The sequence below is a fragment of the Microtus ochrogaster genome, unplaced genomic scaffold (assembly GCF_000317375.1).
Source record: "Microtus ochrogaster isolate Prairie Vole_2 unplaced genomic scaffold, MicOch1.0 UNK2, whole genome shotgun sequence".
In the NCBI taxonomy this organism is placed as follows: domain Eukaryota; kingdom Metazoa; phylum Chordata; class Mammalia; order Rodentia; family Cricetidae; genus Microtus; species Microtus ochrogaster.
The window spans coordinates 20,483,026-20,500,571 of NW_004949100.1; the positions used below are offsets into that span (position 1 = coordinate 20,483,026).

General features: G+C 40.9%; 1 protein-coding gene across 3 annotated transcripts in view; it reads right to left on the reverse strand.

Moving 5' to 3' along the window:
- The window catches only part of Ryr2 (ryanodine receptor 2), a 574,535-nt gene that overhangs the window by 350,730 nt on the left and 206,259 nt on the right, over window positions 1–17,546 (reverse strand). For all 3 annotated transcript variants that reach the window (XM_026788350.1, XM_026788349.1, XM_026788348.1), the window contains exon 3: window positions 11,324–11,428. In XM_026788350.1, coding sequence (XP_026644151.1) covers window positions 11,324–11,428 — 105 coding nt within the window. The remainder of the gene's footprint in view (window positions 1–11,323; window positions 11,429–17,546) is intronic.

The window sequence follows — 17,546 nt, forward strand, 5'->3', positions numbered from 1 at the left end:
AGAGAGAGAGAGAGAGAGAGAGAGAGAGAGAGAGAGAGAGAGAGAGAGAGAGAGAGAAGCCCTTATGGAAATTCCAAAGATTCTTTGAGAACATCCTGGCTGACTGAGGGATGTGTTAAGTCCCAGCAGTCCCTGTTCTTGGACAACTCACTCCTTATATTTTCATTTGTTATTAGAGAAGGAAACTCCTAACTGAGCTGAACAGGAAGGCCTGGCGCTCCCTGGGTATGTCTGCCTCCATGTACTTCCAAGTGTTCATCTTAAACATTAGATCATTCAAAAAGTGAAGCAGTTTCATTAGAGTAAATGGAAGCAAACTGGGGAGAGGGAAAAACTCCAATGGGGCACGAAAGTGGAAAGGGGATGCTAGGGATGGAAGGGCACAGCGAGGGGGGCTGGGAAAGGGAGAGAAAAATAATAAGGAAATTTTGTTTGAAAACTGTCATAATGAAACCCAATTCTTTGGAAGCTAACAATGGAAGAAAATGTAGTTCAGTTGTCACAGGCCATTCTGCTCCAAAATGGACAATATATTAAATAATTATTTCTCTTCCATATTTATCAGGAAATTTTTAATGATGTATTTTAACAATAGAAATAACTATCCAAATATACGATGCCATCATGTTCACATTTAAATGCTAGACATTCACACACCACACAGGCTTGTACACACCAGAGCAATGATAAACACTGTAGGATTTATCAGAAGACAGACTTGGGAATCAAGCTACAGTTAATGTTATCAGCTATAGGAGTTTTGTGATTATACAGTAGCAGGAGTTGATAAGAACAACATGAACTCCCCTCTCCACAGATAACCAGAGAGGCTTAGTGACAGCAAGGGCTAGGCAGTGAATGGTCAGCTAGACACACAAGACAAGGACCACAGGGCTGTAACTACACATATGCCAGGCAAGGTGATTTCATGACACTGCTCTTGTCAAACTCAACATGGATCACTTTTTACAATTCCTGCAAATAGTGAGGAGGAGAAAAATTTTCATAGGGCTAATCAAGAAATTTACACACACAAAAGAAAAATTTCCAAAAACTTGATCACTTTTAGAAGCTAAGCAACTGCCAAATTCATAAAAACGGGAGAGAAAAATGAATATTTTTCTAAGAACTTAATATATGACTTTTTAAAGACAAGATCTCTTGTATCTCGAGAGCAGATTATATCAAATGTTTTATCATAGGAACACTAATAAAACGAGCAACTTCATTTTTTAAACAAGACAAAAAAATTCTCTTAAGAGAAATAGCCACGTAAATGCCAGCTTAATTTAGCAGAGGACACAACAGTCCAATACAAAAATGACTCATGCTGGAATTGTATCATTGAATGAAAAACAGGTAACACATATACCACCTATATTTTACATTTATGTTTTAATGACAGGCTAATGCACAAAAGTATGGAAGTTCAATGCCCTTACACTGTTGCTGTTGCTTCTTGAAATCGTCTCTGCCATTTTGTTTGAGATGGGGCTGTGTAGTTACTCCTCCTCTTCAAACACCCCCTTCTCAAAAGAAGGACGAGATTCTAAAGACTCGGAAAGCTGGTGACATTTGCAAAACTCATAAAGTCACAAGAGTGACAGGCCCTCTCCCCACCAAGTGTAAAAGGTTGCTGGGAAGAGGTGAGTCTCGAGGAGTGGCCTGAAATGGGATCCATCTTCTACACCCTTTTGACTGACTTCCCAGTGTACAGTAAGTTACTATGACAGCTGTAGTCTCGCACCAATGGTTGACTGGTTAGGTGTCCCTTTTCGCTGTACCTAGATTGACTTACTAAATGTGAAAACTCTATCATCAGACTCATATAAATTTGCAATTACTATCTTTGTCTTACAAATTGGCTGTATCCTCATAACAAAATGCTCATCTTCGTTTCCATACTGATTCTGCCCTCTTCCTATTCAGACAGTCACTTCACTACAGCAGCTCTATACACACACATATTGTCAGACTGCTGCTTTGATTTTTCCTATAATTTAATATGGTAAACAGCACATGACTATTAATCAAGTAACAGAAAAAGTAAGACAGGGGCCTCCTGCATGTTCAGCCCTGCCTTATTCATGAATTTTCACCATAATATTCTATTCATTTATACTTAGCTTTATTACTGAAATATATTTATTGTTGTACTTGTATTCTGTAGGTCTCCTTTTCTTTCTAAAGTGTTACTGAAAGTAATTTACAAGGTTATATAGCTCAGCTCAGGATCAGAGGGCTGCCTAATATGTGCACAGTCCTTAGCTTGATTCGTACACCCCCAGAACCTGTACCCCCTAGAGAAGGGAAGGGAAAATAGGGAAGGAGAAGGTAAGGGGAGGGGAGAGGAGAGGGGAGGGAGAAGGAAGGAGAGGAGGGGAGAAAGGAAGAGAGGGTGAGGAAGGAAAGAGATTGAAATAAATTTCCTTTCATGATTCTGCCTATCAAAGCACAAAATTAGCAATTTTTTTACAATATTCAGAAAACAGAAAGACATTACCATAATCTAAGTTCAGAACAGATTTAATCCCATTATGTTCTTATTTCTCATCTCTTCATTCTTCTTCTATATGTTAATCAACTATTTTGGTTTCATTTCCCTGAAGGCTGCTGAGTACACCAGTCTTTTCCATGATAAAGATTATTTATGCATTGATGATATTTAATACTCTAGTATGAATTAGTAACTTTAGCACGTTTCAGAAAGAGCAGTTTTATATCTTCCCATCTTGTGTTATTTTATTGTGTAATTTAACCACAGATACATATTTACGATTTTTATTTATGTGTATGTGTGGGGGCATGTATGAGTTTATGTGCACCACATATGTGCAGGTGCCTATATCATATCCCCTTTGTGTGCTGCGACACAAGTGCTGGGAACTAAACCCAGGTCCCCTGCAAGAGCAGCCACGGCTCTTAACCACTGAGCCATCTCTCCAGCCCCCATAGCACAGATATTTTAAATGCTAAGTTTCTGAAACTGTTAGGCATACCTCAGTGTACTTCTTTTGTGCTGGAATTCTGGCTGCACACTCTAACCACCTTGGAAATTTCCATTCTATCTGAAACACATTCCTTATATAACTGAATACCTCTTATTAGACTTAATGAATTCTAAATCAGTCATTTTTAAATGTTCCTAGTTTTAAGGCTTTTAAAATTTTCATCCCAATAGTTACAATACTGGTCAACTGCTCTTTGGAAACAAAATTACTTATTTTTTTTATTCCTCTCCAAATGTTCATGCAGTGCCTGACTCAAGTGAGAAAGCATATAAAACAAACATTGCCTGGGTTTTTAAATTTCTTTTTCCTGCTAACTTGCAATGGATTATATGTGGTCTCCATGATACCTAATATGTATTAAGGGGCCAAACTGCCAATCAAGACAGAGCTAAAAGAAATCCACATAGTTAACATAGTTGTACTGGAACTTTAGTACTTAACATGGCTCAACAGTGAGTTTGTCCTCTGACAGGGAAGATGCTAATTCTTACTGTGAATCTGTGTGGAAGGCACAAGAGCAGGCTTTCTGGTGTGATTTCCTTACCTACTGGACACAAGTCACCAAGGACACTCTCAGTTCTCCTTATACACTCATCTTTTAAAAAAAAAAAAACTGTGTGTGTGTGTGGCTTATGGGTTCAGATGTCCAGCAAGGTCAAAGGCAGAGTCATATCTCCCGAGCTATGAACTACATGGTATAGATGCTGGGAACCACACTGGGGTCCTCTGGAAGACTAGGGCCACACTCTTAAGGGCTAAGCCATCTCCCCACACACTTTTTTTTTCTTGTATTAGTACATATTTTCTTGTTTAAAAATGTATTTACTTTTATGTGTATGGATATTTTGTCTTATTGTATGTGTGGCTGACACCCACATACACCAGAAGGGGAGGGGATGTATCCCCAGGAACTGGAGTTACAGATAATGGCTAAGTCATCATGTGGGTGATAAGACCCAAACCTAGATTCCCTGCCAAATCAACTAGTGCTCTTAACTGCTGAGCCATCTCTAGCCCCCAATACATATTTTCAAATATGAGAATAGAGATCTCTGAGGTGTTTCCAGGAACAGGTCAAGAAATTTCAGAATGGGAAATGAAAGCAGTAAATGAGGGCACATGGACACAGCGTTCTTATCAGAGAGATTTTAAGTACTAAGCCATATCTGCCTGGGAGAACAGTGGCTATGGTGTGTATTTTTAAACCGCATGAGACTGCAAAACTCTTCCTACTGTCATTTTGAGGGGAAAAATTTACCATAAATTTAATTAAGCAAATGAGGCCACAATAGCAAGTCCAGTAATTTGCTGAATTATATAATTAGCCCAACTTTCTCTCTATACTGCTTTGTATTAAATGACCCACATGCTTCCATTCTGTCAGATCTGTCAGTCATGAGTCCCGGACCCTCACATGTGACCTAATTCAGCAAAAAAGTCCTCTGAATTTTTATTTGGCAACTTAGTTCTTTTTTTTTTCCTCTCTAGCAACTACATCAGACCACAGAAAATTAAGGTCTCCTCAATTATTCCTTGTAGAGAGGCAGGATCGTGCCTTTATTGTTATTTAAATGATTCCTGAATTTGTCCAAATTTAGGAAAATATGCACCACAAAGCTCAAAATTACCAACGCTTTCTCTCACAAAGCAGAAAGTATGGCAACATGGTTCTTGCATAAGCTGTCATGTTAGCAAATTCAAATGATGGGTCCCTAAGTTAATAACAGGCAGCTGGCTGCTCGGTGGGCAGTTCATCAGAATTACTAAGCACAATTAAATGTTGCAAGGAATCTCATTTGAGACAATAAAAAAAAACAAGAATATGAACAACGTGTAGAGGGAAAAATGCAAACACTTAGGACAGACCTCACTGGATGGTGACACATGGGAAATCATTGTGATCAGAGGGACAATAGTAGCCATACTTGTGTGGTACAAGGCTTAACTCTGAGCCTCAAGCCTGGAACTGTGTACAAACTTAATGTGTCTCAAAAGAAATGATAACCAACACGAGGAAGAGAATCATCTGCCGTGGATAATGGTGGGTCTATCACTTCACCATTACGAGAAAAATCCTAGATACTAATCTTATAGAAGCTCTAGGTCCACAGTGAATATCCCTAGACTTCACAAAAATAACACATTCTTAAACTCCAGCTCTATACACAGTGAACAATGTGTACAGAGGTGAACAATGTTCCCTATTGTTCACTTGCTGGGAAATAGCTACATGTGAAAAATACTTTTATATAGTAAACACAAAAAAAATCTAAAGAAAAATGTCCAATAGAATGATTCTAATCAAATCCAATAATCTATACATTCAGGATTCATAATCTAAAACAGTCTATAACTCTGCCACTGTGATTAAATTACACACTGATTAAATTGACCTCCTTATTGAGTTTGATGCTGGAGTCTGTGAACCATGTCAGTCAAACGCAGACTCATGTAGCCTTTGCTCCTGAAAAGAAAGGAAAAAATATCTACAAGCAATGGATGCACAGCCCAGACTTCCACAGTCTATACACGACAGTAACGGAGGTGAGGCTCAGCAATTGTGTGCAGCTGGAGGCCCAGACTTCCACCGTCCCTTTAGGAAATTATAATCCCATCTATTTTAAATTAAAACTTCACTTCTGTGTATGAAGGGAAGAATACATAAATAGATAAAACAGTGAATGACACATCCATTAGGAAAATTTCAAAGCTATCTGGGCTCTTCCCTGAAGTGGTCGTCTTTAGCTTTACTTAAGAGGGATGCTCTAGAAACCAGATGTAAACAGAACCCAGCCTCTCAAGAGGGTGTATTAGAGAACGGCAATTTCTCATACAAAGAGGTAGTGACATCATAGTGCCCACAACACAAAGCATGGCTCCTCTAAGCGTTTCAAATGTGAAGGAGGACTGGAGTGGGACATCTGAGTATTAGGAGCTTCCCCTGTGCATTCTGAAGCACAAATAAAAACACTGGATAATAGTGATGGCCACTGTTATTGTCAGCTTGACCAGATCTGGAATCACCTAGGAAACAAGTCCCCAAGATCCACGAAAGGGTTGTGTAGATTAGCGTTTGGCCATGAATGAGGTAGGGTAGTTATCTTGACTAGGTTAAATTGAGGTGGTACCCATTGTGGGTATCACCATCCCATGGCTAAAGTCGTGGACTGAATAAGAAAGGGAGCTAAACACTAGGATTCATCATTCTTTGCTTCCTGATTGTGGCTATAATATGACCACCCACCAGTTTCTATACCTTCTCCACCGTAATGGACTGTGCTATAGACTGAGTCACAATAGACCCTTTCTCCCTATGGGTATGGGTGTTTTTGTTTGTTTGTTTGTTTTTTTGGTCTGGTGTCTTTACTTGATAGTGAGAAATTTAACTGTCATGGCTGCTAACACCCACCTCTACTCCAGCTCACTGGGACTTATAAATGCTAGGCAGTATGAGCTGATAAGCAATGTTTTAAACCCACTACAATTCGGTGGTGGTCATCTGTTTTAAGAGAGAGGAAACTACAGCTAAAATCTGTGAATGTTTGCTCTGTTGAGTGGAGTGATGGGTATGATTCAGATGTTTTTATATTTAGTCCACAGTTTCTAGTTGCTTTCTCCTGGGGTAGAGCATATATAGGCAAAGCTACTCGGTGCTACTCAACAGAGAAATCATAAAAATGACATGCACACACCCAGAGTGCCGCTCTGTGATGGGTTTGTCCTATGTCTGTCACCGTTTTTGTCTCATGGCTCCATGAAGGAAATGCTATTGTTTTGTCTCACTTTCTAAATAAGGAGGGTACAGGGTGGAGAGACTGCTCAATGGCCTCCTTACCTCACCAGGGTCTGGACTCCGGGGGTGTGCTGTTTAATCTCAGCACTGTAAGACGTAGCATCAGACTCCCTGAAATTCACCTTTTGTTCTTGTACAGGTACAAGACCATTTTGCTGCAATTACTTGTCTGAAATTACAAGCCTCAAGGCTCAACACACGTACTCATAAAAACTCATTTATGGTGCTTTGATGTTTGAAAAGTGTAGTTTTAAAAACTTATGTACCCGTGAATTTAGCTAGTAGCCTTTTGATGCACCTTGGAGTGTTCTCAGAGCACACGACTCAAAGAGAAGGGAGTTTATGAGAACACAGACTAGAATGTTAATACCTCGCATTCTACAACAATCATTTTTCACACACACACAAAAAACACAGAGCCAACTTCCATTGCTAGTTCTGCCAACAAGTCACTGGGGCATCCCTGTCCCTTTCATTAGAAGACAAAGTCTGATTTGGAAGAAAGCCGTATCCCCATAGTTTCATATCAAATAACAAACTATTTTAGAAAATGGAACCATTCAGGGCTCTTTAAGAAAACCCCAGGAAGCAGGGTGGTGGCTCTCACCTGCACTCCGAGCACCTAGGGGTCTGAGGCAGGAAGATCTCTGTGAGAGCCTGTTACACGAAATGAGATTTCTTTTTCCCCAGAAAATAAAGGCTTCTGATGAAAATATTATATATTTGCACCCTGGAAGTTTTGTTTTCTACCTCAATTCTGAAGAATGGCCCAAAAAGATGAAATCATTTCTGGGAACAAATTTGAAACAGACTCATGTAAATAGTTTTCGTATTAGCTCTAACTGTGTGGAGGATGAGTTTAAAAATTAAGAGAAAATTCCAAGTAATAATAAACCCTACACACTTCACATAGTCCTCACAGGAGCACTGCAATTGTTTTTCAAACTCTGAAATCATAGGCCCATTGGTGGCAAAACTCACATTAGTTATCATTAGAGCCACAGAGACTTTATATGACATAACTTAGTTCACAAATATTTAAAGTGCGAGCGCTAAATAAATGAATGACTGAAATTCAATTCACTCATTTTCAACTCGATATTATATCTTCATACTATTTCATCACATCCTAGATTTGATTTCTTTTTAAAACATCACCCACAATCTACAGTAAGCCCCTAAGTTCCACAGTGCGACACACATCTCCTGAATTAAAATGAGTTAGTGTCACAAACACTAGCTTACATCCCTATCTAAAAACAGGCAGTATAGGCGAGCTTGGCGGATCTTTCAGGACTAAGCTAGCAGTTACTTTTGTTAGTGTCTAATTTTAATTTTTGTTGAGGACTTCATACATGAATACTAAATCTGTCTCACTCCCTCATCTCCTATGATGTCCCCCTCCCTCCCAGCTCATGACCTCTTCTTTAATTCTTACTGTTACATGCATATGTATATACAGCCTACTTAACCCATTTATCATTGTTGGTAATGTATCCAGGGCTGATCACTTGGTGTTAGACAACCCACGTGGGAGTCCCCAGAGAAAATCAATTATTCCATTATCAACAGCCCCATTGATCACCTGGAATTATTCACCTAGTGGTGGGACCTTACTGACTATCCCCTGTCCAGCTGGTCATGTCAACTGGTGCTGTCATCATGTTGGTTTTATTAAACCATATGGTTAAGATTTCATGGGTGTGATTTCCCTGGCACATCTTAGAGACACGATCCAGCAGCACATATCCAGCCCTTCTGTATATCCCCTGCATCTAAGGTCCAGGGTAAACATATAGTACCTTTAGTAGTCTAAAGAGCAGTCAACTAATCATAATCCAACATCAAAGGGGACAAGGCTAGCAGTCTCCCAGAAGCTACTAAACCAAAACACAGAAATGAAAGGCAAAGAAATGTTCTTTTTTCAAACACTTGCTCCTAAGTAGGAAACACAGGTTGTTTATTGTACTCACAGCATTAAACTAAAGAGCAGCCTTCCCTATAAACAATCAGTCCTTTAGAAAGACCCTTCAGTAAGTCTCTTGAACACATGCTTTCCACTACCCTGCATCATTTTTCTCTTGGCAGGTGGGCCCGTGGAAGCGGAACAGTTAGATTCAATTATGTGTTTAAAAATAAAACCATATAAAGAGAAGGGTACGTCAAATATTTTTGGTGCATTTACTAAGATACCAAAACTAACAGCAAGAGCAAAAGTTAAACGAAATGTTAAACTTTTTGAAACTAGAATAGCAAGTATAGTGCTGTCACTGATTGTGTTTTAACAGTTGTGTGTATCATTATTAAACTGCTTAACTCTGTGTGGCAGACCTACTTGGGATATTAGCGCAGGAAGAGGATGTGGGATTACTCAAGATTCTAGAAAGGAAAATCAAAGGAAAGGTAGGCAGGAATAATGAGTTCTGGGACAGCCAGGTGAATTATCCCTGTATGAGAATTAAGGGTATAAATAGCAACTTGTCTGTAGTCCAAGCTTTCTTGAAATTCACTACATAGCTGCAGGCTAGGCTCAGACTCACGGCAATCCTTCTGCCTCAGTCTCCTGATTGCTAGGGTTATATGTGTGAGTTACCATACCTGGCTTAAAAGCCACTTTGAAGAAGGTGCTACCTCTTATATATCCAACCTCATTTGGTAATTATTCAAACTTGGTGATGAAGACCTCCATTCCCTCTGGAAAGAGGACAGAGCTAAGACGTGGCAGTGACGGCACTCTCAAGCCTCTCCTCTGAGTGCTGTACTAGAGAAACACCCACAACCAGCCCCGAGGAAGAAGCAACCCATACTTGTGGGTGCAGAGGCAGACAAAAACTAAGATCCACAGGAAATTTAGGTTTGACAGTAGGAGGAGAAGGAAAGACATGTGTGTAAGCAGAAGTCCGGAGGGGGGGAACTGGAGCAAAGATGCAGAGGACACAGTGCAGCAGGTGCATCCTCCTGCGGCCGCACTGGGGTCTCTGTCCTCAGCATCTTCAGGCATCTGCTCTTGGTCCTTTACTGTCACGATGCTCTGAAGAACAAACACTAAATGAAATTCAACGAAATGCTACGTGGAGCTCAGATCTCTACCTCCATTTTCATCACACTTTGGATGAGATAATTCAGAATGCTTTAGGTTTAGAGAGGTATTACGTGACAGAAAAAGATGATAGGCAAGTCTGCTGAGTCCAAGAGACTCGGCTCCTACACGGTCAGCAGCACACGCCAGTAGCACAGCCTAACCCTGAGCTGAGGATATATACACCCTAATGGGCAACACAGCTGTTAAAGGGGGAAACAGCTATCTCTCTGTTGGTGAACAGCTGCCATCCAAGAGGGCTTCCTAACCTAGACCTCCCTAAGGTTCAGAGCATCCCAACGTGCACGTTCTACAGGCTGGAACGTCTCAACCTCCCTAATGCTGGGAACTTTTATATTGGTACTAAACCTCAACCATAAAATTATTGCTACTTTATAATAATTTTACTATTGTTGTGAATCAAAACGTAAATATTTGTGTTTTCCTATGGTCTTAGGTGACTCCATGAGAGAGTCCTTTCAACCCTTGCCAAGGGGTCGTGACCCACAGGTTGAGAATCACTGCTATACATGCTTCCTCCCATGCTCCCATCCTAGTTAATGTGCATGGCGACCCTGTGGGGTTTTGTAAGATACGGATCCAACTCCTCACATGGATGTTTACATTATCTGTGGTAGAAATGTTCTAGTGACAATATCTTTTAATTTCTTTATTTATCCAAACTAAAAAAAAAAAAGAGTCTTTGCAATAACAACAAATAGTGAATAATGGCAAAAGAAAGTCCAGTTGAGTTGCTGGAAAGAAATAGTTTATTAGACTCTGAAGCACTATGGTAACTGGGAGGGCATTGGGTGGCCATTCATCCTATTGACTATCTATAAACTTCAATGAACTGATTAAGAACAGGTAATATTCCCCCCCCCAAAAAAAACAGCAACCCTTTGTCTCCTGGAAAAATAATTAAAATAACTCAATAGACTTTCAAAGAAAAATATCTCTATTAGGAGACAGAATAGGAATTTTAATTTTCAGAAGATAGTCTGCAGTTTGCAAAATTATAATCTGCTGAAACTGTACTGCTGTAATTTTGCTACTTAAAATACAGAATGGTGCCATGAAATTGCATGTGTCACAAAGATGCCGAGGACATGTCACATGGAAAGGACATTGGAAGATGATACAGAGATCAATGGCAAACAAAGCTAGCAGTCCAACGGTGACATGGGAACATGTAAGGAGACACACAAACACCCTCAAAACACACATAAGCATGAAGTGAATTGAGGTTGAATTATTTCTATATATGTTTTTAAGACATTCAAGGCTCTCTAGATAAAAGTGGAAAATCAAACATAAAGCTGCCACATGTAGAAGCCACTAGCTTAGGAAAAAATATTTCGCAACACCCAGGCAGGCAAACATTCACACACACAGCTACATTCAGTAAAAGAGCGGAAGTCTACAGAAGTGAGTACTTACCCCTTCTGACTTCTCCATCGTGTTGGCCAGCATCTCCTGCAGGGCACGCACTGACAGGGACTGCTCCAGCACAAAGGTGCAGATGGACAGGTCCGGGGGGACATTCTACGTGGAGAGAGGAAAAGCCGTCAGGGTGACTTCCTCTTCAAGCATGCAGCTCCGTTTCCCTTGCCACCTGCCACCTCTCACCACCATCTTCCCATGTAGGGTGCACTGCGCATGTGTGTGCAGAGCTCATAGGTCAGTCGAGTACTAGTCATCAGAAGATGTCTAATTTTTAAAAATTCATTTGAAATAAAATCACTCTATTTTGATCAACTCACATATAACAACACGGTGCAGCTGATCTAAATCACCTAAGCCGGTCCCAAACCCCATATGCCCAGTGAACTTCCATACTGCTCAAGTGGCCATTAAGAAGCCATGGTTCCACTCAGGGTTCACACTTTCACTATCCAGTTTTTATTTTTTACCCTTTTAATGGTTCTTGTTATTTTAATACAGAAAGTTGAATTCACTTATCCACCATGCAAAAAGAAAAAAAGTTTGATGAAGTTAAAAGTTTAAAAAAAAAAGTCAGCTTTCAACCCTTCCAAGACTTGGTTATTATTTTCACTTTACGTTTTTATTTTATGGCTTGCTCACACCTATGTGTATGCATCATGTGTGTGCCTAGTGTCCTCAGAGGTCAGAAAAGGACATTTAATCCCCTGGAACTGGAGTTAAGGATGGTTGTGAGCTGCCACATGGGCGCTGGGAACCAAGTCCAAGTCCTCTGCATGAACAGCAAGTGTTCTTAACTGCTGAGCTGTCTCTCCAGTCCCCACTCCCACACACCTTTTCTTTATTGAGACAGGGTCTCTCTTTGGCCTGCAGCTCTCCAAGTAGTCTAAGCTGGCTGAATGTCAGCCCCACAGACGCTCCTGTCTCTGCCTTCCCAGCCCTGGAATGACAAGTGTGCATGACCATTCCGGCTCATTTTAACACGGGTTCAAGGGCATAGAACTCAGGTCCTCTGCAGAGCAAACACTTCAGCAGATGAAAGACACCTCCCCAGCCCCCACTTTAGGAGATGACAGCTACCCCCACCCCCACTTCAGCAGATGACAACGACCTCCCTACCACCCCTCATCTAACACACTTTGAGCTGACTGAGAATAGTATCTGTCCCTCATAGAGCATCTACTCAGATACATGACAATTGGTGTCTATCCAGCGTGTGTCACATGGCCAGTGTCTCTACAACAGTGACTTTGACAAGACAAAAGAGAAGCTAAGCTGCTTTTCCAAAGCCACAGAATTACAAAATGTTTAAAGCTGGCTTTAGAAGCTGGGTTTCTCCAGGTCTCAAAGATTCATTTCTAGACTACCAAGTAGCCTGACAATTTCAAAAACATTGAAAAGACAGAGAAATAACACTTGCTTCAAATTAATACTGGAGTTAAGAAAACACAAAAATGAATCAATATAAAACATTCATTGCCGGGCAGTGGTGGCACACGCCTTTAATCCCAGCACTTGGGAGGCAGAGGCAGGATCTTTGTGAGTTCGAGACCAGCCTGGTCTACAGAGCTAGTTCCAGGACAAGCTCCAAAACCACAGAGAAACCCTGTCTCAAAAAACCAAAAAAAACAAAAAATTCATTGACACAGTCTTTTTCTTCTGTATAGGATAAACATTTATATTCCTGTAGTTGGATTCCTTTTTTTTTTTTTTTTTTGCCTCCAACTTGGGACATGGGAATTTAGCTCCTGTCTGCACAAAAGCATGTGCTGTATTTCCCATTTTATTTTTACTTACATGTATGTAACTTCATCTGTTTCCAGAAAGCTAAACAAATGCATAGAGGGATGGAGAGAGCTTTAACATGGGCAGTGAGTTCGCCCCATTTTGGTTTTCTGTTAGGAATCCTGGGTTCCCATCAAGAAGGCAAAGCAGTTCATTTAACTTTTATACCTCATTTCAGGGTGCTTCAAGTGACCTTCAGGGCAACATGGAAGAAACCCAAAAATGTGTTTTAAAAATGGATTCTGTTTTCAATCTTGATAGCTTGACAGGAAAGAGAAAAGAAGGGACTCGGATTTCAGTTCTGATCGGTAGCCAGCCAGAAGCCATATGGGACAATGCTTGGGCTTCCTATCTATGGACTGAAGAACACTCCTCCTCCAAAGAATCCCTGAGACTCAAGTCTTTTAAACTCTGTCTTCTAAGCTGAAAAGAAATGCCAATAAAATATAATTTTATTGCTCCAATTTAAGAAAAGCCCACATTCACATAAAAGCTCAGCATCTCAGAGGTGCAAATTAAAAGAGAAGCTGCTGGCTGGCTAAGACATGGGAAGATACCCAGAGCACACTTTAAGATGGAGCAGATGGCCTGTGGCTGAGACAGGCTCGTCACGGCTCGGCCACCCATCTGCTGAGCAGCTTCTGGCAAAGTACCACAACCACTGACAGGCAGCCCCTCCCTGCATCAGATGGATGACAAAGCTGCACCATAGCAATGGTGCTGCCGATGTACCAACTGGACACACGGACCCTGCAAGGTTTCACACACCAGCTGGCAAAAACCATTGTTCTGATGCTTCTATGTTCTCTCGGTGACAGTATAACGTGGGTCTCGTGACCAGTGACCTTTCCTACACACTGTGGAAGGGAAACATGAGCCAGAATACACAAAAATCCCAGTACCCATTTTCTCTTCAAAACCTCCGTCATAATACCCTACCATGGTGCCAGCCTGGAAATACTACTTCAAGGATTTTGCTTTTTACTTTTCCATGGATATTCATTCTTCCAAGTCTTTCTTAAGTTTATTTTTAAATTGTGAGGGTAGGTGTATATGTTAGTGTGTGTGTGTGTGTGTGTGTGTGTGTGTGTGTGTGTGTGTGTGTGTGTGTAGATACATGGAGCCAGAGGCTGATATCCATTGAATTTCTTTCTCCATCACTTTTCATGTTATTTTTTTGAGACAGGATCTCTCCTTAAACCTGGAGCTCACAGATTACTAGACTGCTGGCCACTGAGATTTGATGATCCTCTGTCTCAGACCCTCACACAGAGATTATACACACATGTCACAGTACCTGGTTTTTAACACGGAAACTGGGCATCTGAACTCAAGCCTTCACACCTGCACAGCAAATACTAAGGCCATCGAGCCACTTCCCCAGAACCCTTTTGTTCCATTCTTTCCCACCTCCATCCCTCTCTGCCCCAGAAGTTAATATGATCACCTTGGCAAAGCAAATATTGCTCCTGTGTCAATGGATTCTGCATGTCACCTCTTTGAAAGACAAGGATAAATGTTTGCTAATTAATGAAGCTGGTAAATCCGGGTATCCCCAGGCATTGAGATTGTTCAGAAAAGCAGGAGGCATTGAAGTTGGCATTCTGGACCACAACAGGGTTCAGGTAGGAGAGAGGCATTAGCAGGTTCAAATGAGGGATGATTAGCAGGACATTAGTACCTCAAAGGCCACAGCTGTGCCAATTTAGCTCTTAATTATGAAAACCCCTGGTGAATTAGTCAAGGTTCAAAGGGTTCCCACTCCTCAATATCCATCTTTTGCAACACAACACCCAAGGACTTCATGGTGCTGCAAAACCTTATTTGAATCCATAGTACAGCATCTTTCAAATCTAAGAGTACATGGAAAGAGCATGCTACTTTCTAAAACTATTTCCTTTAAATAGCAAAGACCAACTGTGCCCATGCAAAACTGGAAGTATGCTTGAGTAAGTTTCTCAAAGTCCTTCCCACTGGCCTCTCTCTAATATCAGCACAGTGATACTCTATCATGTCAACTCTCTTCACAAGCATCTTGAGTGGGAGTCACTACTGACTACTATCCATGAACTTGTGAAGGGCAACACACACACACAAAACCAGAGAAGCTGCTGCTCCTGCTCCTGCTCCTGCTACAAAGGAGCCTTAAGGTAATGCCCAGGGGATGAGGATGTGGCTCAGTTAGGAAAGTCCTTGCCTAGCATGCACAAAGTCCTGGGTTCAACAAAAGGCAAAAACCAAGTGTGGGTCATACAATCCTATAATCTCAGCACTGGGGTAGTGGAGGCAGAAGATTGGAAATTCATGGTCATCCTCAGCTACTCAATGAGTTCAAGGTCAGCCTGGGCTACACGAGATGAGACCCTGTCCTATAAAACAAAGAAGAGTAATCCATCGGGTCTCTTAAAATTACAAAGTATCATGGGAATACCCAGGCATCCCATGAAGCCCCTTGCTTCTAACACTGGCAAGGTCAATCCACTGCAAGCAAGTTGATTTCTCCCCTATTAAATGTGAAGCAGTGCTGATTTTGTACTTATGTGTATACCTGTGTTAGCATATGTTATGAGTTGCCCTTAGAAGCCAGAGGCAGCACCAGATCCCCTGGGGCTGGAGTTATGGGCAGAGTGGTGGCCCACTCCACCTGCATGCTGGAAACCAAACTCATGTCTTCTACAATAGTAGTATGTTCTATTAACCACTAAGCCATCTCTCACCCCCATACTATTGTTTACAATCTCAAATAGGAGGGCTATATACCAACCATTCAAACTCTAGAGATGATTCACAAGTTTACTGCATTTAAAATCCGTAATTTCCAGTCATTTACATGAATGTTAGAATATGCATTTGAGAAGGGACTCAAGATGAAAAACTCTATTACTAAAAAGTTATAGGGCTGGTTAGATGGCTCAGCAGGTACAGGTTCTTCCCACCAAGCTCAATGATCTGATTCCTATCAATCTGACCCACACTGTAGAAGGAGAGAAATGATCACCAAAGCTGCTCTCTAACTCCCATGCCCTTGCCATGGGTCTCACACACACACACATGCACACATGTGCATAAAAATAAATGGATAAAAATTAAAAGTTTAAAGTTATCATTATAGAACTGAAATCTCAGAATTCAGAATAGCTTGAGTAAAGACATAAAGACACGAGTACATAAGTGGAAAGGACACAATAATGAACGAAAATGTTAGCTCCGTGGCTGTTGTTCAAACAGCTTAATTGGCTACAAGGCCATTTCCCACGCTGCTCCAAGGCTAGGTTGTTAATGACCGCATATGTAGCAAGCATCTGGCCTTGTCATAGTAATACAGACTTAAGAAAGGGAAATATCACACAGGGCACAGGTGTTGAACATTAGAATCAGAGAGACCTCAGCTCTGCCTGCTAAACATCAGAACAACCCATGAATCATGAACAAGCTTGATGGTAACTCCTGAGAAAATCATGGACTTGTAATGAGATCCCATGGGACTTTCGTGAAAAGGAGACACAGACAGAACCATTTATAGGGACACTACCTCAACTTGGGATCTGAAACCAGAGCCATTTTAGAAGCTCATGACCTGGGATCAGCCCTCTGAGAAAGAACAAACAGGAATAAGAGGGTCAGCTCGTTTGTCATGCTGTAGAGTTATCTGGATACCCAAGAGAGTCACCGTTGCTGTAGAAGGGGCAATGATTTCTCGGTGAGGAACCTTCATGGGAGAGGTACAGATGGAATTACAATGCAAACAAGGTCGAGCAGACAGGGCAGCTTAGAGACTCCACCTGTTATGTGGAATTAAACTTGGAACTATGCCTGAACATGTGATTTTCTTTGACTAAATTTGAGAGATCTGGAAAACTCATAGTTAAGTCTCATAGTCTAGAAACCTGAAGTTGAATCTAACAAACTGAAGTACAGTTTGGTTAAGCAAACATTTCACGTTATCTAACAAATCATTTGTCTCAGAATGGGTCAGTGGATGACATAAAGAAACCAACAGTAGCTTGGGATTTAAGAGCACTTGTTCTCACTAAGATCCTGGGTTCAGTACCCAGAAACCAAATGGTGGTTCACAAGCATCAGTAGCTCCAAGTCTAGGGGATCTGACCTTCAGGGACACTGGACACAGACATGGTACATATACATATGTGCAGGCAAAATATTTATGCACATGAATTAAATCTTCCTTTAAAAGGGATATTTTAGGAAGATAACTTGAGGAGATAGATACATGATGAATATGATCTACAATTATATATGTATATCATGTATGTATAGAAGGTATATATAGTATGTATATATGTAAATGTATGTGTATGTATATATACACTCATACATATTTTAAAGGTCAATTGAGGACATTAAAGAAAAATTTATTGGGAATTTCTTCCTATGGCTGAGGGAGAAGGCTAGTGTATCCACTGTCTAAGATAGA